Genomic DNA, 26,705 nt, shown 5'->3' with positions numbered 1-26,705 from the left:
TTAGTTTTTGCGCTAAACAGTTTGAATCCATGCGTTGCCAAAATAAAATTCATTGTAAAATATCCCTTATATCTCAATTCATTTATTTAAATCTTAAATCTGATTATCTATTGCAATTTCCGCAAAAAAATGAACTCAAATAATCCTTTAGTTAACTCTGAAAAACATATTTCCGAAATCAAATAAATTACGTTAAGGTAACATCACAAGATATTCCAAACTTAAAAATAACGCTATTCAAAAACAATTTAACTAATGTGGAAGCATTATGGTTTTTGTTGTTTAGTAGTAAATCGTCGGAATATTGTGAAAATAAAATTATACACAAAAATTTCTAACGGTAAATTTAGTTATAAATGTTCGCGAAAGTACAGATGAATTGTCAGCTGAGATTCGTTGACACGACGTGTGAGAATTAGGTAATGTAATCAAAGTAATTTGTAAGTATTTTTTAATAATTATACTCTTGTGTTCGGTGTCAGAGATTAAGTTATTCTGCAGAAAAGTGGTTTTTAGTATTTATTTTGTAAGAAGTATTAGATAATGATTTCATAACGTGAGGAGAATTAATTTATTTGTGATTCCAAGGTTTTATGATTGATTATAGTGTAAATTTTAATTACCTATATTTAAGCTAAGTGACAGTTGCCCTGATGATTGTCATTTATTCTTTAATATACAAGCACAAATTCTGTAAATCAGCGTACGTATGTCGATATATATATATATATATAATACGTCATTTCAAATGTGTTACGTATTGGTACCAACCATTTTTTTTAATTTACGTGGTCTTTGTAGATGTGTTTTGTCATTTGTTTAATGGATGAAATTTATTGTGAAAACTTTTAATCATTTTATTATGTCATAGTAGACGTATTAGATTGTGAAGTTATTACGATTTTAAATCTACCATAATTTGATTATAACCTTAAATATTCGTATATTGCCACTATATATAATACACTTATCCAGATAGCGAATCACAAGTGGTAGCGTTCTTGGTGTACATTAATCTTTAGATGCTTTAATATTTTCATTATCATAAGAAACTGCAATCAGCAGGGTCTTTATTATCTGTGTAAAGAAAACGTAATTCTGAAAACTGTTTTGCATTGGTGTAAATTGCTAGATTCACAGCTGATTTTCCTTCCTTTCACAGTGAAATGCTTGCAAAAAATGAACTGTTTTCATTATAAGTGCTCTGATTCAGATCTAATTTTAGGATATAAATAAACAAGATAGGAAAATGTTAAACTTATAAGTAGTAATTTTTATGTAGAATACAATGGGTTTTGTTTTTAAGTCTCTAATTAAAAGAGACTGTTTTAATTTCTGAAATATTGGAAAGACTGCAAATGCTTAAAAAAAAAAAAATTGGTATGTGAGGAGGACATTGTAAAATTACACATAGGGCATACAAACAATTAAATAAAAAAAAAAATTGTTTTGAACCCTTGTAATATAAGTATGAATATACAAAAAATCTCAAACCTTTTAATTATAGATTTGTTGATTTCACATGGTTTGACTCTGTTATGATAGTTTTTAGTTTTATAAATAATAAATGAAAATGGATGTAGTCATTTTTCACTTACCACATGAAGTGTGATAAGTTTTTTTTAAGTCAGACTTAATACAACTTGTCGTTTGATAAATACATGGCATATTTATTTTACCATTTAATATATGCAACATCTGTTGCATATTGAACCCAGTTTTCATATATATTTTAACTACAGCTTATTTTAATTTGACAAATGTTTTATATTATTGTTATGGTTGTAAAAAAAATCAAATCCTTGATTATCATTGAGAATGTTTGATGTTTGCTTTCTTTCTATGGTTAAGTTTTTTTAGTAGTTTAGGAGAAAATGAATCACCTGTGTGATTCATTTCAGGTATCAGTAGTATTACTAATTATTTGGAATTTTTTTCACTGCCACTTTCACTACAATGAAATACCAAATAATTATACTTATATTCTGACAGGCTAAAAGTTTGAGATCTAGAACAGACTGCTTTTATGTTACTGAAGCCTCTCAATAACAAATAGATTTCTCAAGTGATCATCAATTGATTGTATATGAAATTGTTGGTGGTTTGAGTGAGTACTACCAAGTAATGTTTTGGTTCAGCAGGGTCATTTTATACATAGTCATGCAGATTGGAGAAAATTTGTTGACTTTCTTTCGGCTTTGGGTTTTGGATTGAAGTCTGGATGGCTTGGATTTGGAGAACCTGGTAGTGGGTTTGTCGGCGGCTTTCATTGACGCCACCGAGTGTTAAATTCCCCATAGTTCCAGTCGAGAAAGGTTTCCACTATGGTGGAGTAGGGAATAAACAGCCTTAAAGAGGGCTGTGTGTCATTAACAGAGAGCATCACAGCGTGAGGGTAATCCAGAACAGTGGGCGGTCATTGTTGCTGAATATAGAGATTGGAGATCTCCATATTTCCATAAAGTCCAAACTGCAAAGAGGGATTCCTGGAATTCGTTTGTGAATGAGCAGGGGAACATGGATCCCTGGGAAGTAGTACGTAGGGTCTTGAGACATAAACGATGAAAGAATGTTCTTCTGTTAACTCTCGACCAGGTTTGGTGTAATTTCAGACATGTGTGAAATTTTACATAAATTAATTGATGATTTACTACCCATGACAGTGAAGTTGGAGAGACCACATACCATCTGCAAGTGCGGCATGAGGTTGCTCAGTTTCACGAGGGTGCAGTGTCCTTGGAGATTACCGAGGCCAAGTTGTGTCAAGCTGTCTGCAGTTTAGGTAGTGGTAAGGCCCCAGGCTTTGATGGAATAACAGTGGAGGTTCATGTTCACTCAGTTGGAGTGAGAGTGGTCACACAAGTTTTCAATAAATTGTTGTTTAGTGGATACTTCCCTGTGTGTTGGAAGAAGGAGATTGTAAAATTGTTGTTTAAAGGTGGCAATAATGATCCCTCTCTTAGTTCGTTGTATAGACCCTTGACATTACTACTGGTTATTGGCAAGATCTTTGAAAAGGTTCTGTACTGCATATAAACAAGAGGTTGACCTAACAAGGCTTATTGATGAAGAATCAGTATGGGTTTTGTCCCAGAAAGAGTACTGAGGACACCACACTTTGTGTGATGGGTGTGGGTAACAACCAGTGAGGTGGAATATGTCCTTGGAATTTTCCTCGACATTTTTGGGGCATTTAATAATCTGTGGTGGCCCTCTGCCATTTACCAACTCCAGAAGAGGGAGTGTACTGTGAGTGAATTGCAGATTATTCAAAATCTCTTCAGTCATCAGGATGTGCTGCTCTACGAGGGCAGCCATGAACTTGACAAGACGCTGTCCAACGGATGTCTCCAGGGCTGTGTGTGTTAGGTCCTTCGTTGTGGGTGATGAAGTTTAATTCTCTCCTATTACTGAGATTGCCCAGCAGGTGTCGTATTGTGGCTTATGCTGACGATGGGTTCCTGCTGGTTGAAGGATGCTCGCAGAGGTAGTTTAAACTCCGAGCCACTCAAGCTTGCAGGATACTTGAGCTGTGGGGGCATCAATATAAGATAACGTTCAGCCCACAGAAAACCACAATGATGCTACTCAAAGGCCATTTGGCAGCGAGTCAGCAAGTATGTTTTTTGATGTCAGGCCAGCATATCAAGTATTTTCAGGTTCAGAAGTACCTCGGGGTGTTTCATGGTGAGAAATTGCAGTTTAAGAAGCATCTTCAGTACATCACGGAGAAGGCCTCTAGTGCCTTCTTTGGAATATGATGTGTGGTCAATCCTGATTGGTGTCTTAACTTCAAGACCATGAGTATCCTGTATGTGAGGTTATTATACTATATGCGGCACCTGTTTGGACAGATAGGCTAAAATTCAAAAGCTATCAGGAAATATTATTGAGGGCTCAACGCCTTATATTGTTAACAGTAATGAGTGGTTACTGTTCGATTTCACAGGAGGCATTCTTGGTGATTGCAAGTGTGAAACCAATAGATTTGATTGTATCTGAGAAGCAACAGCATTATGTTGCTAAGAAATCCAATGTGTTGACTTCAGAGAAAGTGCAGGAAATTGAACAATATGTCAGTACTTTGTGGCAGGCCAGATGGGATGAAACAGAGAGTGGGCACTATATGCATGATCTCTTTCCAGTTGTTGGTTTGCAGGGCACCTCTTGGGTACACTCTAACATTGCATTATATGATGCAGGCATGGCACTAACAGAGACTCGGCCTGGTGGACTTTGATATGTGTTCACATTGTGGACAGTTATATGATGCCTATCATGTTCTTTACATATGCCCTAAATACTAGCTAATGCGCATTGAGAATATTTGCTAGCTCGATATTATCGGGTCGGCGTTAGATCTACATGTAAATTGGAGGGATCAGGCTGAGTGGGCGATTATTGAGAATTTCATCATTTACTTTGCTAGGGAAAGGATTGCTGAAGAAGTTTAGGGTTCCACTGGGATTTGACTTATCCTACATGTTTTTGTTGTTCTTGTGTTTATATTTTGTATCTTGTTTTTGTGTTATGTTTTGCACTAACATTGTGTTTTGAACTCAACTTTTTACTATTTCAGTAAGTATTTGTGATTTCATTTGTAGTTGTTTATTCATTCTTGTTAAAGACTTGGACTTGTGTTTTTTTTTTTAGAGTTATCTAGTAGGTAGTAGTACACTGATGGGAATGTTACATCTGCATTCGCATTGGTGGCATCCTGACTGAGGCAAGAACAAGGCTGAGAGATGCCTCTTGCTGAGGTTTTGAAGATGTCCTCTGGTAAAGCCCATCAGGGCTAGGTACAGAGGGGGTGGTGTGGCGACCGAAAGTCACATGGTTCCCCTATGTGGTCAGGATGTATTCAGGTGAAGTATAAAGACAAATTTTATATTTTGTCGACTGGATAGGAAATCTTAAGAAGTTATTCCATGTATATGTCAGTTGAAAAACATAGGTGTTTATAAAGTAATTCCTCAAGTACTTGAATATTATGATCTACTCCTTGCAAATAGTTTGTTAATTTTTTTCTTTTTACCTTATTTTCCATTTTTTATTTAGCTGTATTTAATTTTGTTACTTTTCTCTCATCATTTCTTAATATGCTGTTAATAATCTGCAGTTGTTAATGCAAAAAATAATATGTCTATATTGAAAGAAATAAATTGTACAAAAATACTATCATAAATTAGCTAATTCACTGCCTAACAAAAATTTTTGTTTTTAATGTTTCCTTCACTTCATGAGTCAAATCTTGCTAATTTTGGGTTGAGAAAAAGGAATATGACAAAGGAAAATTTTTATTAGCTCTTTCTGTGATAAAAAATAGGTGGAAGTATTTTATTTTAACGGATTAAGAGGAAATGATACATTTTAATTACATATACCAACAACATGGAAAGTCCATTTGCCATTTTTTTAATGACAATTATATTCTAAGAGTTCTTAACTTATGAAAGAATACATGGCATTTGGTTGATTCTGAAGAGAATCATGTGGTGGCTTCATGAGATCGTTGTCTTTTGGTTTCCTCTTGTAAGTGGGTTCTGGAGCATCCCTACACACAGATCAGCAGTAATCTGCTTAATTCCAATGGTCCTGATATCTTTATTCTATTACAGAAACATCCTGAAATAATTTTTCATCGTGTTCATCATTGACAGCTCCACAACTAGGAAGGAAAAAGTCTAGATGTGAGTGGAGAAAATGGATTTTAAGGAACATGTTGCATCCAAGTAGATGGTATTTTTGCAGAAGTACTGTCACCAACTGTACTTGTACTGACTGTACTTGTACAACTGTACTGACTGTAGTTTTCATCTCCATGAATCCCTTTAAGGCTTCTGTAGCTTCCTTTTCTTTCCCCTCAAAAATTCGGTCAAACGCAGGATCCTTTATAAGTTGTCAAATTTGTGGCTCGACAAAAGTACCTTCCTTAACTTTTGCATCACTTAATGTAGGAAATTTGTCTAAAGTACTTAAAGCCCTGTTCTTCTCAGTTCATACTGTGACAAAATTTGTCGTCAAACCCAGCTTTATGTGAAGGGATGGAAGAAGAACATTTTTTGGGTCCACAAGAGGCTCAGCAATGACATTTTTCTCACTAGAGTTAAGATTTCATGCAGGCCAGTCTGCTTGAATATAATTGATTTCTTATCCCTACTGTCCCACATACATTAAAAGCAGCAGTATTTAGTGTACCACAGTTGCATTCCTAAAGAGTACAGCAATGACTTTAGATCGCCACAGATTTTCCACTTGTGTTGAGCATATTTGATTGAGTTTAGGAGGATTGCCATGTTTGATAAGTCTTCAAGTGAACTGCATGACCAACAGGAATAGAAGGAAGACACTTCCCGTTGTGAATTAATACAGTTTTCAAACCACACGTGGAAGAGTCTGAATAGCCTATAATCAATTGGATCATGATTCAGATTCAAACATTTTATCAAGCCATTAACGTCCCAAAAAACAACAATATTGTTTTTCTTCTCAAAAAAAAGAAAGCACATCCCTATGATGATGTCTGTACTGTGAGACCCTGACATCATGTTGTAGAACATTCCATTGCTGTAGTCTTGACCCTAGAAGTTCTGCCTTCTCCTTTGACAAATCAAGGTCTCGAATGAGATCACTCAATTCTGCTTGACTCAGTCTGTGTGGTTTATCTTCTTTTTCGTCAAAATCAGTCATGGCATATGGAAGACTTGTTGGGTTCTTCTTCCACACTGTTTTCATTTTCTACTTCAAGTTCATAAATTTGGTGAGGAGTAGGAACTGGTTAACTATCTGAATGTGGAGTATGTCAAATTGCAGATGGAAGATGAGGATATTGAACTGTACCTCTTCTTCATTGACAATCCTGCCTTTATAGGTATTCAAGCAGAAATAGGAGTTATATGTATGGTTTATAGGCTCCCTCCAAATCATAAGCACAGCAAAAGCCGTAGATCGTTTTTTATTTTTCAGCCACTCTCATGGTGTAACTGAACAAGAATTGCAACATATACATGCAGCCCATGACTTATCCTGGTTGCCTACCTTCATACCAAAATAATATTGATAGGCAGTCTTCACAAGAAGTGTCAGATTGCGTTTATGTGACAAAAATGTTATTTCACCATAAATGTAACAAAGATTTTTCATTGAATTTACACATTTTCATGGCATTTTGATTTAACAAATTTTTCACTTGAAAACCAGAAATTCTGCACTAATTACAACACAAACAATATGAAACTTACAATCACAGCAACAGTAATAATGTTTATAACCTACAAACAGCTGAAGAACGTTGTGTTTTCTCATTTAACAGGTATGACAACTCCAAAAACAAAATTACCCCAAACTAGAAATGTAGATCGGGTAAAAAATTACATGACATTGTATCTCCAAAGCAAGAGCTAGTCGGTCATTTTTATGGTGATTTTTAAATTCAGCAGATGGAAATACATAAGAATAACCTATTTTTGAGCCTAAAACATTTTCATTGTTGATTATACAATCATTTTATGCATTTTTTAATCTACTTCTATTGTTTTGATGTTCAGTAGAGTATTTTATATGGATTAAACTCAGAGTATTCAATGTTTACTGTAAAAAAAAAAATTGTTCATCATTGCAATATGCATATACTGTGTCATTATTTGCTTGCATTCCACAAATGTCATAACACAGTAACTGCTACATATCTAAAAAAAAAGTCTGATATCTTTTGATCACAGAAAAAAAACTTTCTCTTTACTATTTTACAGATTCCATAAAGACCTCATTATGCTTCACAATTTGTTTGTAATTAATAAGCCATTGTTTGCTTTAATTTTATGGTATTTATTTATATTGCATTTTATTAGTTTTACAGATTTACAGTTATGGTTTTTTGAAAAGCTTTTACATAATGAACCAAGCAAACATTATATAAAATTGGAATTTGTGATTATTTAATTCAAAAAGGGATTTCATTAAAATCTGTCTATTCACTTCTATTTAAATTAATAACTGATGATTTCATACTCTATTCACCTAACAGACACACATTTAGAAACTTGCACTTGTAGTAAGTGATAAAAATGCTCATTCAATTTCAGAAAGTAATTCATTTAGATTTTTTAAATTATTTTCCAGTCTCTCTTATACCTAAGTGGATGTAAAACATAATTTGGCTTCTTTAAGAGTAGTATTGATATCTACTATACAACTAATACCTGTAAATCTAGTGAAGGTGCCACTTCTTGTGGCTTATATCACTTGATACATTTCAAAACAGTTCAGCATGTTGATGTGAAACATTACATTCAACTCTTAAAGAAAGCACTAGAAAATTGCTCATAGTAATGATTATTGGACATTTTAAGAGCAACTTTAAACTCATTCCAGCTTATCTACAGTCTGGTTCTTTAAGATTGAAATTTATTTTTAAATTACTTGATAATTTTAAACTGTTCATTAAACTTTCATTTGAAGTCAGCTTACTTTTTTACAGCCATGTTAAATTTATAAAATTGTGTGAAATCTGGTGATATTTTGTTAGATATTTTATTTAATTTAAATTAAACTGTATTTTAGCGCCTTGTCAGGAGGCCTAATGAACAAATGACAGCTCGTAGACGACGTGGTGGTTCAGAGTCTGAGCAAGCACCATTAATTGTTACTACTGATCGACCTCAGAACTCCTGGACCACATCTTTCCAGAATCCTGTTGCAGTGCCCCTTCCTATTTCTATACCACAACCTGGACTTTATGATGGGCCTGAGCATACTGATAGGAACGGAAGATTAGGAGCTATTCCAAAGTAAGTTTCAGGATAATTTAGTTTTAATTCAACGTCTTATATTTATATGAAAATGGATTGTTGCATTAAAATTAAAAAATATTTTTCTTTTTAAATATTTATATTCACATCATATAAACAAACATCATCATATGCACGTGCAAAAACTAAGAAGAAAGAACATATAATTCAGTGATTAAGTGCTGCCACAAATTTACAAGGATGATACATTGAATGTTTCCTCTTATATTAAAGATGTAATTATAGTAAATTTTATTATAATTTTATATATATATATTTATGTTTGTGTGTGTATGTGTGTGTCTGCATGTGCGCACACATACAGACACACACATGGGGCTAAGTGTCAGTTTCCTCCCCATGTATATTTCAATTCTATAACAGGTGGGAAATTTTGATTTTGCAGTTGGTAGTAAGCACATGATATAATTACTGTAAAAACTATTATGTTGCTCAATCCAATTTTTGTATCTGTATTGAGAATAATGATACATATTTTTTTTTTTCAAGCACAAAAAAAACAGTTTTTATACTTCAGTGTTGATATAAAAGTAATAAGAATTTATGTGAAATTACCCACCGGCCCTTCAACATTCAGGTAAGCCAAACATAAAATTTAAAAATACCTGAGGTATTGGATGTGCTGCACGATCAGGTAGGCGAAGGAATAGCTGCGCTTTAGAAAACAAACAACTTGTTATAGTGATATTAGTAGAGTCCTCAAATATCAAGACTATGATAAGCTGAAAATACTAGAATAAATTTACGAAAGATTAAAGGAATTGAGATTTAAATGATATCAGCCAAAATACTTCATGAACATAATTATGACAGAAAGGTAAAACTTTGTGAGGAATTAATTATTTGTTGTGTAGCAGATCCTTATTTATGTAACCCCAGTGAAATAGTCTGGCGAAGTATTCTTCAAATTGAATTGCCTTGTATATGGTCATAATTGTGTTTATTTTTCAGTGATGAAAGTACTTTTATACTTATAGAAAAGTTCCTGTAGGTCATGTTTGGTATGGGATCACAAAAAACCAGCCTCGCCTTATGATAGTGTAACAGGTGATTCATGTTTTGAGGTGATGTTATTCCTGAGTTATATAACAATTTTCTGTCTGACTCATAGGCATTTTCCATTTATGCTATTTTTATATTACTGCTGTTTTGTTTTTAAGTTAATTTTTAATTTCCCTTTTTAATATTTATTTGTTTACTGTATAAATATCATGTCTGGGTGCTGATAACACTTCGTTATGCACCAAGGAAAAAAACTTCAGCTTACGAGAAAGGGCATTATTATGCTTCTGAGCTATTTAATAAATGGTCGACAATCTGAAAAATCTTCTCACAAATTTATTTAAAATACAATTAATAGATTTTCTTTTACAGAAATAATATTATTCTGTTGAATAATAGATAATGAATTTTTAAATAATAATAATTAAGAATAAAAAACATTTATCTGCGTTTGTTCAACATTATATAAATACATGTTAAAAATAGTTTTCAGTAGCGACTTCTGAATTGTGAATTGTTTTATAGTAATTTGTTATATTTAATTTAACATTATTTCATGTGTTTATATTTAAATAATTAATATCTACTTTAAACATGTTTATTTTTATCTTATAATTTGTCTTATACTGATATGACCTATATAATGTACTTTTATGTTCCGATCAGAATAAATATTTATTTTTTTAAATAAAAATTTTGCTTTACTTAAAAAATATTTTCTTTTTCATAAAACTTTTTTTGTGTATTATTTATTATATTTACGCGTCATTTAAAAAATATATATATATTACCCAGATTTTGTTAAAAAGTTATATTACTACTATAATTTTTCTAGTACGTAAAAAAATATTGTTAAATTAAATTTTTTACTTTCTGTTCAGGTGATTCATTGAGTTAATCAAAAAGCAATTAACATATATATATATTAGTATATTTTAGTTGAAAGAGGGTAAAGATTGGATAAAAATTGTTCTTGTGCTGCATCTGTTAAGATAGATTCTTCTTCTTCTTGCATTTACCTGTTCCAGTTGCTGGTTAATCCTTGACTTCTTGAAAAAGTTGATTTGCTTATATGTTTTAATGGTTTAACAGGTGAAATGTACATATGCAATATATTCATTCAGCATATTCGGTTCATGTAGCCAAACTATGAAACTTTTATTGTTTGGCCAGACATTTTTTAAAATTATTATTCTAATTGATTATTAAAAAAATTATTTCAGGTTTTGTGTTTTTGTGCTGTAATAATTATACAGTAAATTTTGCATTTTATAATTCTTATTATTTATTTGTTCTGTTTATTTTTTATTTATTTTTTTTATACAGAGTGAAAGAATCAGATAATTTCAAAATGTCTTCAAGGGATAGAACTGTTGAATTTGCCAATGCTATTCGATCATTACAAGGAAGGCAAATCGTCCGAGCTGTGGCTGCTCAGAATCCAAACAAGGCAAAATATATTCAAAGCTATGGTGAATTTATGATGATTGCTCGAACAATTGGCAAAAACATTAGCAGTGCATATGCGAAATTAGAAAAATTAACTTTATGTAAGTATACATTTTTCTTCTTTTTTTATAGTACTGCATATTGTCTTGTAAAAGTATTTAATCAAGTAAAACTTGATAGCAATGGTAGTATAGGTTTTGACCAGATAGTTATTGTTAAGAATTTTTCACGTAGTCTTTATCAATATTTTGGTGAAAATTTATCTGAGTTCTTACAAATTGCATTGAATCTCTTGTTTTTGAGGTAATAATTTTTCCACAACTTTTATTTTGAAAGAAGAAGCTTGGATTTGGGACTTGTGTCCCTTTGTATAGATACTATAGACTTTGTGTAGATAATAGACACTTTGATAGGAAAAAATGAGTTTTATTATTCTACATTGAAACTTCTTTTCTAGGACAGACAGTTTTTAAAAAATAATAACTTTCTGTCTGTCTATGATATACAAGTAATTTAGTATTCAAAAGAATTTAAACAGTTAGTTTATGAAAATTTAGAATGTTTACATAGATCAGAATTTATCTTGCCATTTAAGTGTTTGCTTTTTCAAACCTGTTCAAATACTCTTAATCAGCAATATTTCCCAATCTGCTCAGATAATGGTTAATTATTTTTATTCTAAAAAAACTTTTTTTCTGGAATTTATTGTTTTATTTTTTTTATTACAGTGGCTAAGCGGAAATCTCTATTCAATGATCGTCCAGCAGAAATTCAAGAATTAACATACATTATTAAAGAAAGCTTAAATAATCTAAATACACAAATAGCAAAATTGCAAGAAGTTTCTAAAAGCCAACGGCAAGCTGCTCAAATTGGAAAACAACATTTGTCACATTCTTCTAGTGTTGTTTTAGCATTACAATCAAAGTTAGCTGCTATGTCAACAGAATTTAAACAAGTTCTTGAAGTTAGAACAGAGGTATTAATTAATTTTATCAAATAATAATTGTATGGTTTTAAGTAACTTAATCTATTCAGTACCAGTTAAAAATGAAACTTACAAGTCAGAAAAAAATTGATTTTTAGAAGTTTTTATTTGTATCTAAACTTTAAGAAATAACTTTTCTAAAATAATACTATTTTTTATGATTATTTTTCAATATTTCATTTTAAAAATAATTTTTAATTTCTACAGTGTAGTAACTACAAGATTTTTGAAAGTGTATGTTTGGAGTGTCGCTTTATATGGAAGTGAAACTTGGACAATCGGAATATCTGAGAAGAAAAGAATAGAAGCTTTTGAAATGTGGTGCTATAGGAGAATGTTAAAAATCAGATGGGTGGATAAAGTGACAAATGAAGAGGTATTGCGGCAAATAGATGAAGAAAGAAGCATTTGGAAAAATATAGTTAAAAGAAGAGACAGACTTATAGGCCACATACTAAGGCATCCTGGAATAGTCGCTTTAATATTGGAAGGACAGGTAGAAGGGAAAAATTGTGTAGGCAGGCCACGTTTGGAGTATGTAAAACAAATTGTTGGGGATGTAGGATGTAGAGGGTATACTGAAATGAAACGACTAGCACTAGATAGGGAATCTTGGAGAGCTGCATCAAACCAGTCAAATGACTGAAGACAAAAAAAACTTGGAAGAAACACCCTTGTTTTGTTTAGTGTGTTTGAAGTCAATACATCATCAGTAACACCTGATTGATGGTTTATCACTAAATGGCCTTCACTTGCAGTTGTTGAATTTCAGTTGTGGGAAAGTGGTGTGTTGCCTCACTTAGCATTTTATTCTTGTGAAGTAATTTTTCTGGTCATCCTTTTTTAAACGTTATCCAAATGTTCTAAACTTTCTCCCAATTGTCAGTTACTCATTGCTCATTACAATGCAGTTTTCTGGTTACTTGTTCCTATTGATGAATGCTCCATACTCCAGTAATGTAAAATAATTTCCTTTTCATAACATCATAGTATAAAAGGATCTATTCTTTATCTCTATGCTTTGTACTCCTATAAAATGGTTAAGTAAAATCTTGTACGTGATACTTTTTATCAAAATTGTTAATGAGTTTTATTTTTCCACCTTTAAGCTTATATCTGTTAAAATTTGAGATGAGAAATTGATTTACCTCATTTTTACTTTTATTTAACATAAAGAGTGTTAATCCATCATTGATAATCCAAAATCACTGTTGATCCAAAAATATTTATTTGAGTAATATATGTTAAAATGACCTAATATTGCAGTACAGTATTTACATGCATTACTGTATTACAGTATAATGGTAAATAATAAAATAAAATACAGTACACTACACTATGACCTACCTTTAAAAATGATATCCAGAAGTTTATTCCAAATATGTTTTAACATATAACAAGTTTTCACTAAAATTAATAATTTGTAACTAAGATTGAATGTGCAATAGTGTGTGTACTCTGTTATGCATTAAAAAACACTTATTAAAACTTCTTTAGCTATTAGAGAAAACAATACATAGACATTAATAAATTGTTCATGTTACTTTTTCCGATTTTTAAAAAATAAGATCAGTGGCAACTGATTGTTGTTTTAGTGTCTGAAAACGCTTTCTTTTATTGAACTTTGTAGTTGCTTAGAATAATAGTTTTGCACAATGAACTATCATCCTATCATATCCACAATGAATTATAGTACAGCGTTATCATATTCAAAACAAGCACACATTCAGGTAGCAGATGAGTGAAGGAGTAAAATACCTATCACAGATTGATGAAAAAATTAAAAATTTTTAACTTCTTTATAAGTTTTTAATATATATTTTTTTCTGAGAGGCATCACATTAAACTGCTTGCAGATAATCAGGGATTGGCTATACCTGAATTCTGTATTAGAGTGCTGTACCATGAGAGCAGTCCCATATTTCTAAAAATTCTAAAAAAGGATTTTATTAAAACACCTGCTCAGAAATAAAATATGTATTTTTTTTTGTTTAAATACAATTAATATTGTATAATGCTAAAAACTAGAATATCTAATTTCCCACCTGTAAAAATCATTTCATAATTGCTGTTAGTTTTAGATTTATAAAATTTCAAACATTGGTACAAAAGATGAGCATTCTAGAACAGCTAAAATTTTCAGACTCCAATAGTCTTTAAGTGTTAATATCCTTTCCCTGTAACATCTTGAAGAGATGATGTTAATGCACTGTAATGTAAAAAATTTTTTTTGAATTCAATACTCTTAATCTAAAGTCTTTCATTTACAGAATTTGAAGCAGGCAAAGAGCCGTAGAGATCAGTTTTCTCAAGGATCTGTATCACAAACGCTACCCCCATCTGCTGTTTCTGGACATCATCAGGGTTCTGTACTTGTTGCTGATGATCAAGTTAGCATTGACTTGGAACCACGTAATAACATGCTGATGCCTATGCAGATGCAAGCACAGGCTCTTGCATATGATGATATGGTATGTAGTATATTTCTTAATTATTTCCTTTAGATTTAATAAACTTTTGTTGCCTGAATTTATTTTTTAAACACTGATATAAAATGACATTGTTTATGTGAAACAAATCAACACTAATAAACAATTATTATATGTTTTAAACAAGCTTTTGCTTGTGATAAACCACTGGCACTGATTTCCTTATTATTGACTGTTCTTTAAACTTCTCTCAGTTTTCTGAGTTATGGTTTCTTATTTGAATATTATCCAGTATCATTTGTATACATTTTTCTGGTTATTTTTACTTTGGAAGTAAAAATTTAACAGCATTACAAATTTTTAACATTAGCTAGATTACCAGACACATATTCACTCAATGTTCATGTATAGTGTAGTATTTCAAATATGAGTTTTTTTTAAAGCTAGAAAGATATTTTTTTTGTTATTGCAAAAGAATTATTATTGCAAAATTTTAGTTGTTTTTGTAGTATTTTTATTTATTTTTGAATTTTTTTATAGACATTTTAATGTCAGATTTTAGGTTTTGGGCTGCTGCCCAAAACCTAAAATAGCCCTAAACCTTTGGAGTACAGTATAAAATAGAAACTAGGCTGAGGGAACTTGAGCTTGATCAAGTTCTCTCAGCCTTGTCAAGAAAGACCTTACTTCAGAAAAATTCTTCATCCATTTTTAATTTTCTGTAAAACTTATTTTTATTTTTTAATTGGTCCACTTTTTGCAGTTAGTATTCAGTATATAACTTATAATTGACTAAATCTCACAGTTTTAATTATATTTCATTACAGGATCAATATGTGACCAGTCGTGCTGAGACAATGCAAAATATTGAATCCACTATTGTAGAACTTGGTGGAATATTTCAACAATTGGCTCATATGGTTAAGGAACAAGAAGAAATGGTAGAAAGGTGAGTTTGTTAAATCATTTTTGAACAAACTGAATAATGTCATACTTGATGTTTCAGTTTTTTCAGGTTTGTTTAGGGTTTTTTTTTTGTAAAAAAAAATAAAGTTTTTAAAGTTCTAGTTGTCACACAAAAATTTGATTAGTATTATCCTCATTTACAAATAAATATATGTAGTATATGTTACAAATGTACTGTGCTGTAGTTATATTTATTGCTATGAACTTTAATTTTGTATGTCAATCGTTCATGGATAATTAATTGCTTTTTTTTATTTTAATCTATTACACGGTCTCAATAGCCTACCCATCAAACTCTGATGTGCATGTAAATGAAAATTTTAAGAAAATGAAAAAAGTTTTCAAACATAATTGAACAATATAAGCAAATAAATTCATATTCCTTTGCTATAATAAAAATAAATATACTCACTACGAAAAATTTCAGTTGCTAATAGGTTTTTTTATAAACAATGTCTCTGAAAACTAAAGAAAAGTACTCACGTGTAGAAAATTTATTCTCTGTATCATAGTAGATTACAGTGTTTTGAATTTGTATAGCAATTTTTTATCTCTTAGACAGGGAAGCTTATAAATATATTTTTTTAATAAGAGTTTGAAGCATTTAAAATCTATTCCATTTATGATTGAAACTGAAGTAAACAAACATAATACTCAGTAATTGGCTGGTTGTTTCTTTGAGCTCACTGAAAACAACTAAGCCAGCACATTCCAGTGTTAATCATGCCTGCTTGCTTACTTTGACATTATATTTTCCTATAATAAGCCTACTGATAAGCCCATGAGCAGTGATACAGTGTTGCTTCTTTTTTTATGAATTGTATTTTAATCAAGAATGTATATATCTGTGTTAGTTAAAATATAATGTTTATTATGATAAATAAGTTCTTAATATTTACCAAAGACTAGCAAATTTTTTATATACTAATTTCATATAGATAGGCGGACCTCCCCCCCCCCCCCCCAATGACAATTAAATTTTTCTATTAGCAGACGAACAGGTTCAGTGAAGTGAAAAGCCCAACAAAGCAGTATTATCATAATCAACTGGGTAGGTATTTGTATCATAGAACATTGAAAATACTAGAAATTGCCTTTTATGTAGGGACTGAACAAAGTGAATGAGTAGCAGTAAATGTTGCATGAGCTAATAGCAATGCCCAAAGCAACCTCTAAATTGTTATAAATTTTCTTTGATGAATGCAAATCTTATGATTACTTGTAAAAAGAAAAAAAGTGAGAAAACTACATCTTCTGTAAAAAAAAGGGGGAAAATGAGAACAAAGATTTATTAACCAGAGACAGGGGATATGCTTAATGCTAATACCTTTGAATGAAATGAGTTCTGACCAGCAAGATTTTAATATCGAATCAGTCCTCGCCATTAGGCTTAACTAACACAGTAAGTCTCACACTAAGTCGTAAGTCAGTAAGTTTTCTCACAGTAAGTCTGTTCACAGATTCTCTAGAGCCTAATTGTACAATAACTTTTGACAAGTTTAGTCTTTTAGACTTATGTATTGTTACTGCATGAGCCAAGGATAGACTAACCGCCTTTCTACTGCAGAGAGTTCTTCCATTTTCAAGTTTTAGGAACAATTGGAAAGAAAATATTGTAAAGGCAAGGACCTCAATTGAATCTGACCAAGATATAAATAGAAGCTAGGTGGCTGTAAATTTAGACCAAATACAATGTTTAATGATGTACAGTGTCCAACAATGATCATTTTACTAAGCCTTCTATTTAGAAATTAATTGTACATAACTCGTATGTCTGACAGCGAGATAAACACAGCATTTTTGGCAAGCATCGTTAGCATCTCAAAGTAGTGTCTTTGCCAGCACTTGTAAAATCTTGGAAATTTTCAGAAACTAATCTATGAATTGATTAACCCTTGTAAATTAAAATAAGAATTGCTCTTTTCTACTTATGCAGGGTGTTCCACAAAGAGACAGAGAAACTTTCAGGACATGTTCTACTGGTGAAAGTAATGAAAGAAGTTCTTATAAACGTAGCTCTTGAAATGCTTTGTTTTCGAGTTATGGGTAGCAACAGATTTCACCCAGATTTCAGCTCTTCCAAGTCTACTGTAATTTTTGGGACCCAAATTAAGGAGTAAAGTTGGTGGTTTCTCTTGTCATTTTAGCTGAGAAATAGGTTAATACAGGTTCCAGAACAGTAACTCTGGTAGTTTTTTAAGAAATCCAATGTGAAACACAAAAGTCTACGTTGAAAAACAGGTTTTATTTAGGTTTGTTTTAGCATTGTTAAATGACTAATAAATGCGGAAGATTTAGTAACAAAACTTGAAGAGAATTTAATTCTGAGAGAATTAATGTAAATCCAGCCAATTAGAAGTAAATAAAAACTTTTAAAATCAGTTTTTTATTGAAGCAAAACAGACAAACAGACTAAAAGTAGACAGAAAATTGTATTATTGTTTCTGTACCTGAAAAACATTTTTTTAAAAAAAAGCTCTGATAACTGAAAATAATTGTAAAACAAATACAAAATTTGTAAAACAATATTTTAGTCGTGTATATTCAATAATTTACGCAGGTAAAACCAAATAATTATGTAAAAAACTAAATTGAAATTATGTTACTTTAGAAATATATATTTTTTTAAATTATTGTATTGGTTGGCAATACTAACAGCTGGTCAACAATGAAAGTTGTGTACTTTGTTTAAATCTGTTTTTTACAAATTTTACAGATAAAGGAAGTATAGTGTTATCATATCATAGTGTAAAAATGCCATTTCAGTTTTCTAACAACGAATGTGCCGATATAATCTTTGTTTATGAATTTTGTAATGTAAATTTTTAAGCTGCTCAACATGAATATCAGGAGAGATTTCCTTGAAGGTGGATTCCAAATACAAAAACGTTTTCTTCAGTTTATCAGCAATTATGAAAAAAAAAAGTCATTTCCAACATTTTCGTTTTCTGTTGAACACCAGGTTAATAATTGTGTTAATGATGATGTGATACAGCATATTCAGCATAGCCCAGGCATTAGTACAAGGCAAATTTCATGTCATACTGATTTGTAAAAAATCAAAGTGTCACATCTTGTGGAAAAAATCTTTATCCTTTCTGCATGCTGAAGTTTCAAAATTGTCATCCAGTAGATTACCCTCCCCAGCAATTAAACTTCTGTCTTTGGCATCTAGACAACACTGATAAGGTAAATTCAGTTTTGTTTACTGATGATAAGCAACTTTTACAAGATTTTACAACTTTAGAGTCTTCCGTTCTAAAAATAGTCAGTCATTTATGGATCGAAGACAATCCACTCAGACTACTGTGGAAACTAGTTTCCAACATAGATTTCACATTAATATTTGGTTTGGCATTGTTTACGACAAAATTCTGGGACCATGTGTTTTCAATGAAAACCTTACAGGAGTAAGGTTTTCAAGAAATTAATACATTCATTTCTTGGAAAATAATTTGCCGGCTCTTTTGGAGAATGTACCTTTACAAACTAGATTGCAAATGATTTTCCAGCACAATGGTGCAACACCGCATTTTTCTTTAGAAGCTAGAAATCATTTGAATGGTAATTTCTTAAACTGAATTGGACATGGTGGACCAGTGGGCCACCATTTATATGAAACACTCCTGAGGTGACACAGAAAACCACTGGAAATATTTTACGTCAGGGGAGAGTGCTGGTACATTTTGAAGAAAGGAATTTCAAAACAATTATTGTAACTGAGGATTGTTATTCTTTTACCATTTATATTTCATGTATTTTACTTTTATTTTTTATTTTTGCCGTATTAAGAATAACGTTTATTAGGTACAAAATATATGATTTTCTGTCTATTTTTCATCTGTTTTGCTTCAATAAAAAACCGATGTTAAAAAGGTTTTTATTTACTTTTTATTGGCTGTATTTACATTAATTTTCTCAGAATTAAATTCTCTAGTTTTGTTACTAAATTTTCTGCATTTGTTGTTAGTCATTTTACACAACTATTGTACTACAAACTAAAAAAATTGTTTTTGACACTGAATTTTATGTTTTATGTCAAATATCTTAGAAACTATTGGAGTTACAGTTCTGGGACCTGTTTTATCCTCTTTCCCAGCTCAAATTACATGAGAAACCACCAATGTTATTCCTTAATTTGAGTCCTTAATTACAGTAGGGTTTTTTAATAAAAGAGCTAAAATCCGGGCAGAATCTCACTAGCCATAACTTGAAAACAAGTTGTTTCGAGACCTATGTTTATTTGAACTTTTTTCATTATTTTCATCAGTAAAACATGTCCTGAAAGTTTCTTTGTGGGGCGTCTTGTATATTCATTGGAAATAATTTTATTGCAATTGAAAATAATTCTGTTGATAAACTCTTCCTTACATCAAAAGGTTAAAGACATCCAGACAAATCTTTTTAGACTTCCAGAAATTTCTTTACATTTCAGAGCCTAATGATTGTAAGTTAAGAGTTATCCAATTCAAAAAATTTTTCAATTACTTTAAACTAATTTCCTTGGATGGACATGTGATTTGAAGGAGAGGAATACAAGGCTGTATATTTAACACGAGGTAATGGCCTGTAATCTTGAAAAAACTAACAGACTGCCAAATGGGCTCATCACTATTAGGATGAATCTCTCTATATTTTCAGTTTAACAGAGCAGTCTATTTTGGATCATAGACTTTTCATTGTTTTTCAAGAATTTTATTTCTTTTAAGTATTTTTTAAGTCTTTTTTCAAAACTTATTTCTCTTATTAAAGAATAAAGCAGAAGGTTTTAATTATGATTAATTGCCAATGTTATAATGTAAATTTCAGTAGCCTGGTGAAAATTAATAATAATAATCAAAATTTTTAAATTGAGTGGATTACTACAAACAGTATTTTGACAATAAGCATTTTCTCATCAGATCCTATAATTCAGCTGGAATAATTCCAGACTCAATTGTTAGCCAAAAATTTACATGTTTTTGGCTGACAAATTAAGAATTAAGTTTTAAATTGGGAAAGCAATCCTTGCAAGCAATAGGAGATTGAAAATCAAGGTCAGAACGCTTGGTGTCAAAATTTTTTCTAACCTCTATCATTTGAGAGGAATAGGAAAGCATTGAAGATTCTGAAAGGTTAGCTTTAGAGTAATAGAAAGGTTACGTATATGATTTCTCATTGATGCAAAATTGTTCAAACAGCACATATCAGAAGACTGTCTACATACACATACCATTAGTGGAACATTAATTTACACCTATTGAATGAAAGCAATAAGTTAATGTAAGGATAAAGTTCTTGTATTGTATTTGTGAACAAGACTACATTTTAGAACAAAGTATTGAAAATTAATAATTGTGATAACAACTCTCTAAAAATATTAACTGCAAACTTGTATGATTATCCTTACTTCACTAGTGTAATTGCTGATGCAAAATATTTGCAATTGCTTACAGCAGTGCTATGCAGAAGTGTCCATTACTGTTTTAAACTATCCACTGTGGTAACCATAACAAACTTAAGACTAAAATTTCCTGAATTTTAAATATTCCTCAATTTTTTTTTATGATTAAAAGTTGAACTTGAAGGTCAGTTTACTTGTTATAAATTAAAAAAGTTTTGAATCTCTTATTTCTTTTTATTCTGCATATTTTCTCTTCACTTTCATGAAGACAGTAATATTTTACTTTCTTTTTTTTTATATAATCTCAGTAAATGTTGCAATGTATTTCAAGTATGTAATAATTTTTATTTCAGAATTGATGCTAACATACAAGACACTGAAATAAATGTTGAATCTGCTCATGGAGAAATCTTAAAATATTTCCAGTCTGTTACGTCAAATAGATGGCTTATGATAAAAGTTTTTGCAGTGTTGATATTTTTCTTTATATTTTTTGTTGTCTTTTTGGCATAGCAATTAAATAATATTTGTAATCATTCCAGAAGTCATCACATTATCATTTTGACATTTATTCAAACTCATCCTTTAAAATGGTTGGTATAAAATCCAATACATTTCAGATTTTAATTGCCCTAATTTATTTTTATTACTATTATTTAGTGATGAATTTCTGATATAAGACTGTTTGTAGTCATAAAGTAAAATATTATTAATTTTTTAATAAACATAAAAAATGGTGTGATGTAAGTATTATAAAAAGGTATGGGGATGAATATAATTTCATCAGATCTTAATAATTGAAACTTGTCATTTTGTTTGTTTTTCATTTTTTAATTAATTATAACTGCTGTACTTTTTATTCATTTTAAAAAAAAATATATAAATATTTATATTTGTAATTATTTAAAATAAATATAATTATTCTGTTTTCAGTTATTTCAAAGATTTTTTATTATTCAATAAAAAAAATACATTGTTGTTTTCAACCAAAGTAATAAAAATAATAGCATATTGTTTAAACAATCCCTGATTTCTTTTTTTATTCACCTTATAAATGGTTTTATTTACCCTGAAATTCATTAATTATTTTGTTTTACTACCAAATAATTTAATAACAATATAATATATATTTTTGAAGTGGTCTGCAGTATATCTCTTAGTTTGTTTTTTCTGTTAAATATTTTCGTAAAAGTTTCATTAATCTATGTTTTAATGGGGCTTGGAACTTGGCCTTTTCAATAGAAAATTCTGTTTAAAGGAAGTTTCTTTCATAACATATTTACAAAGAAATGTTATAGAATTGTATAACTAATTAATTAAAAATGAGTGTAAACCAGTAAATAAAGATTATTTGCACATAGTTTCTGTGCAAGTTATTATTCCTTATTTGTAGTTTAAAGTGGTTCCATTTTCCTAACCTATTTTAGTATCCAAGATATATATATATATATATATCTAATCGTCAGCATTATATATTATTAAATGCACACCCTAATGTACAGTATACTGCTGACTGGGAAGTACAGAATTATTCAATTTTTTAACTCTCGCAGAGTGAGATCTGCAAGTATTTATTGTCAATTAAAACATGTTTATAGTGATAATGATGATATTAATAATGAATGAATGGAATGTGAAAAGTTAAATAATATATAAACAAATGTTCTTGACAAAAATTGACCAGGATGCCCACTTATCATTTCATTGAAGCTTTTAATTAATGACAAAATCTCGGAAGACAAACATTTAATACTTGACACATTTCACATTGTTTTCCCAAACATTTCTTGCTCTTTGCTCGATGAAAATATATCAGAATATATGAGCAACATCAAAATTTGCATGCGATGGGTTCCATGGCAGCTAACTGACTTACATAAAATTAAAAGAATGGGGTAGGTCAGCTCTGATATTTTTGCAAGAATATCATGTAGGTTGAATTGATTTTCTTGATCAGATAGTTTACTAGTGAGACTTAAATGTCTCATTTCACCCATGAGTAAGCATCAGTCGCTCAGATGTCTTAATCCAATTCTCTCAATAAAAACACAAGAAGACATTCGTGTTAAAAACTCATGGCAAAAAGTTTGTAAAATCATAAGGGCATTCTTTTACAGTACAGTTTATCCCAAAAGGCTCTCAGTAAATGGTGACTTGATCAGTATTGTGAGACAGATAAAAGACAATAGAGAACTGCCTAAAATCTGACATGAAAAACTTTGTTTGTTGGGCAGTTTTGGGTTGAAGGTTTTAATCACCCACTGTGTAATTCAGACCTTGCTCAAAGTTATAAAAATATTAATACTACAAAAGAAATTACAAATGCTAATAGGTGATTGAGTGGAGAATTAGATTAAGGCATTTGTACTTAAAAAAATATAAAATTGAATAATAAAATGTTTTCTTAATATTTTAAAGTTAAAAGATTCACTCCCTGTATTATCTTCTTGTATAGATAAAAATTATTATTGACATGTTATTGTCTAGAAAAAAGATTTTAACTTCATTAAAAGTCAACATTAACGAATGGGAGAACACTTGTAGTACCATTACTATTTCAGAAGAGAGGAATAGTTTCTTAAATTCAGAATAATATAAAAGTTTGAATGTGTTAAGTTTAATCTTTGTAATGCTGTTGCTGTTGTGTCATATAAATCTTTTTTAAATAAATAAAAAAGGGAGTGGCTTCTCCCTTTTTTGAAAAAGCACAAAAGTATTCATGCTTTTTCAAATGCACGTACACACAAAACATAAAAAGCTTACGTACACAACACAAATCACAGATAAAAAACTAGTTATGATTAATAATAAGTTAATTGGAACGGCTTTAATAATTTCAATTCAAATTTTGTTTCAGAAAAGAATAGTGTTGCCAAATTTAGGTTTTCAATAAACATAAAGAACTTCAATTATTACAGTATTCTTGAAATCCTATTTTTTGTAGAATGCTTTAAAATTGTTTTGTAAATATTTAATTAATTAAATACTATACTCTGTTTGTTTATTTTTAACTCCCTTTTTTAAACAAACAAATGAATGGATTGCAAAAATTTCCAGAATAAATCATTTCATTTTTGTTTTGTTCTGTTTCATCTTCAGTAAAATTTGATTTTTATTGGAATTATTTAATCATTATATTTTTAGAATTAAATTCTGTATAAGTTTTATTTATTAATAAATTTTATGCATTTATTTGTCATTTAAAGTTTATTATATTGCAAACCTAAAAAAACAGTTTTTCCTAAAATAAACACTAATTACTGATAAATTAATTTTTATTACGAAAAGATTGCTCCACCCACCTACCTTGAAAATTGCTGAACGCGTAGACATCTTTCATCAACTAGCACACATTCATTATAACGTTTTGTCCACAATGTAGTTACAATATCAACTATAGATCCAAAAACTAGAAAAAAGTTTTTTTTTCTTATACTTGGTTAGAATAAAGTACTTCAGGGAAATAAGAACTAATATCTGAAACTTGAAGTTATGCATACACAGTTTAACATCACTACCAGCAATTTATAGCTCGCTACAGCCCACTTTTCTTTATGTACAGTTTTTAAGTATTTCATACATATCCATCACTCTTGTTATACTGTGTTCAGCATATAAGCTATCCTAGTTGTTGTAGTAGTGAGATTTTACTGCAGCATGTGTGATTGAGTTAGTGCAGTAATGTACTAGATAACTCAATTTCTAAGTCCTCACCAGTATTTGTAATACTTTATCGTCTGTCATCTTTTTGTCAACAGTGAAATAACTTTAAATATAGCTTCTATTTAATTGATTAATAAATAACTATTCAATTGATGCCAAATGAAAACACCAAATAGTAAATGAATCATTCTTATCTTTTTACATGTTTACTTTTATAATTGGTATGCGAAACTTTGAAGACAGTATTACAACATCATTGGATTTGTTTACAACAGGAGAGCTGTTAAAGTGAATCAAGTATACTTTTTTGCTGTAACCTCATTAGTCTAACACACTTCATTTTTGTTTTTAGAATATATTCATGAATGTGTTTTGGAAGTAAATGGAATTCATTCTTTTTAATTGTGGTGTCATTAAGATAAGAATATTGAAAATGAAGCCCAAAAGCAGGTAGTAAGACCAGTTGGAGAAAAAAGAGCCTCTGGAAAATTCTTATTTGAAGAATGTTTAATGGCTATGTTGCTGATTGCTAAATATTTTACTTAGTAATTTCAGAATCATCAAACAAAAATTCTATGGGGAGACAAAGTTTAGTTATAAAGTTAGTTACAAAGTTTAGTTATATTAGTTATATAATAACAATAAAGATATAGATTGTAAAATTTTTTTAAATGAGATTTTATGTAAAACTGAAATGAAAGGTCATTATTATTTGTACAAAACCTTTCTAGTGGTTAAAGAAAAAAGAATTAGTGAACTCTGTTGAGTCTGAACAATTATTAGAAAATGGTATGATGTATGAATTTGTTATTTTATTTTCAAATTTCTACATGAAGCTATGAATGAATGCCTAGTACCTAGCATTACACAACATTAACTTTATTCTTCTAATCAACTAGTTTGAACATAAAAATGTTACCTTTACTTCCCGATACTCTTAACCTACCATATTTCATGAACTTCCTCCCTCCATCTATAACATAGATGCTGATTATGTAAATATAAAGAAGATCTGTGTTTGAACTACATTTTGACAAAATAATAGTAATTTTAAATGTTATTAATTAATGAAAAAAGTATTTTCATCATTACATTTAGAAACTATAAGAAATTTGATGTTATGAATATGATTAAAAATCACAAAATGAACAACAAATTTAAATTAAAAAGTCCAGAAGTGAATGAATAACAATACTAAGTGGCAAAATTTTTTTCAGAAAATTATGACTACATAATATTTTTAAATTATTAAAAATTTTAAGTGACTGACTGAATGAATTAAATACAATTTTTTTTTACAACTGATGAATTATTTGTAATTTTTAAAACCAAAAAATATATATATTTACGAACAAAAGAAATTCTAAATATTAAATTTAATTTGATGACTAGGTAAGCACCTAGTCATCAAATTAAATACTACTCTCCAATTATAAAATGTTATTATTTCCAACCATATAGGACTGTTTAAAGTTTTCTACACATTTCAAGAGGTTTATTTTTAAAAATTATTTAGAAAAAGAAGCAGTAATACCAATTTGTTGATGTATTATTTGGAGAACCACAGAGTTCAATAAGTCCATCTTTATTTTTAATACAAGTTTAACACTATTTTTAAGCCAGTGCCACAAGAAATTAAAGTAATAATTTATGCAGTTGCTGTAACATTGATACAAACCTGGGCTGGTGTAAATAAATCAGAGAGGTGGGTAGTTACATAGGTAATCTATGTCATTCATTGCAATTTAATCAGATTAAAATAAATCCTACTTTGTAACCTTTAAAAGATTTACAAATGATGTGTCTATTATCACTTAAAGCTTTGCCCAATTGTTAGCAGACATACTGCAAAAGAAATCTAGCTACAAATAATTATGATCAAATAATGTAGATCTTCATTATTTATGAAACAAGACAAAAAAAAATGAATAAATAAAATGAAACCGTGATGTGATTAGTCCATGTAAAGTCAAAAGATGGTACTTGTAATACATTTTTGAGATCGTTCTTAATTT

The 26,705-nt window shown here is 30.0% G+C and overlaps 1 protein-coding gene across 4 annotated transcripts; it reads left to right on the top strand.

Annotated features, from left to right (window-relative positions):
- Positions 1-297: 297 nt before the first annotated feature.
- Positions 298-21,963, top strand: Syx5 (syntaxin 5). Of its 4 annotated transcripts, none has more exons than XM_075369498.1 (7): positions 298-419; positions 8,563-8,789; positions 11,139-11,362; positions 11,990-12,240; positions 14,520-14,720; positions 15,506-15,627; positions 21,381-21,963. In XM_075369498.1, exons 2-7 carry the CDS (start codon positions 8,590-8,592, stop codon positions 21,538-21,540), a joined length of 1,158 nt encoding a protein of 385 aa, XP_075225613.1. In that variant the 5' UTR covers positions 298-419; positions 8,563-8,589; the 3' UTR covers positions 21,541-21,963. The 4 variants fall into 4 exon arrangements, with proteins under 4 accessions (XP_075225613.1, XP_075225615.1, XP_075225614.1 ...); XM_075369500.1 differs by having other exon boundaries at positions 419-440; XM_075369499.1 differs by lacking the exon at positions 298-419 and adding an exon at positions 566-588.
- Positions 21,964-26,705: the final 4,742 nt, after the last annotated feature.

The sequence above is a fragment of the Lycorma delicatula genome, chromosome 6, assembly GCF_047948215.1.
Source record: "Lycorma delicatula isolate Av1 chromosome 6, ASM4794821v1, whole genome shotgun sequence".
Classification (NCBI taxonomy): Eukaryota; Metazoa; Arthropoda; class Insecta; order Hemiptera; family Fulgoridae; genus Lycorma; species Lycorma delicatula.
The sequence above is the reverse complement of the archived record's forward strand: the minus strand, read 5'-3'. Positions and strand labels throughout refer to the sequence as shown.

Bases quoted from the DNA above. Each gene is read 5' to 3' on its own strand.
- Syx5 (XM_075369498.1), top strand. From the start codon at position 8,590: ATGACAGCTCGTAGACGACGTGGTGGTTCAGAGTCTGAGCAAGCACCA. The intron at 12,241-14,519 runs GTATTAATTAAT...TTTCATTTACAG, and splicing joins TTCTTGAAGTTAGAACAGAG to AATTTGAAGCAGGCAAAGAG. The intron at 14,721-15,505 runs GTATGTAGTATA...ATTTCATTACAG, and splicing joins CTCTTGCATATGATGATATG to GATCAATATGTGACCAGTCG.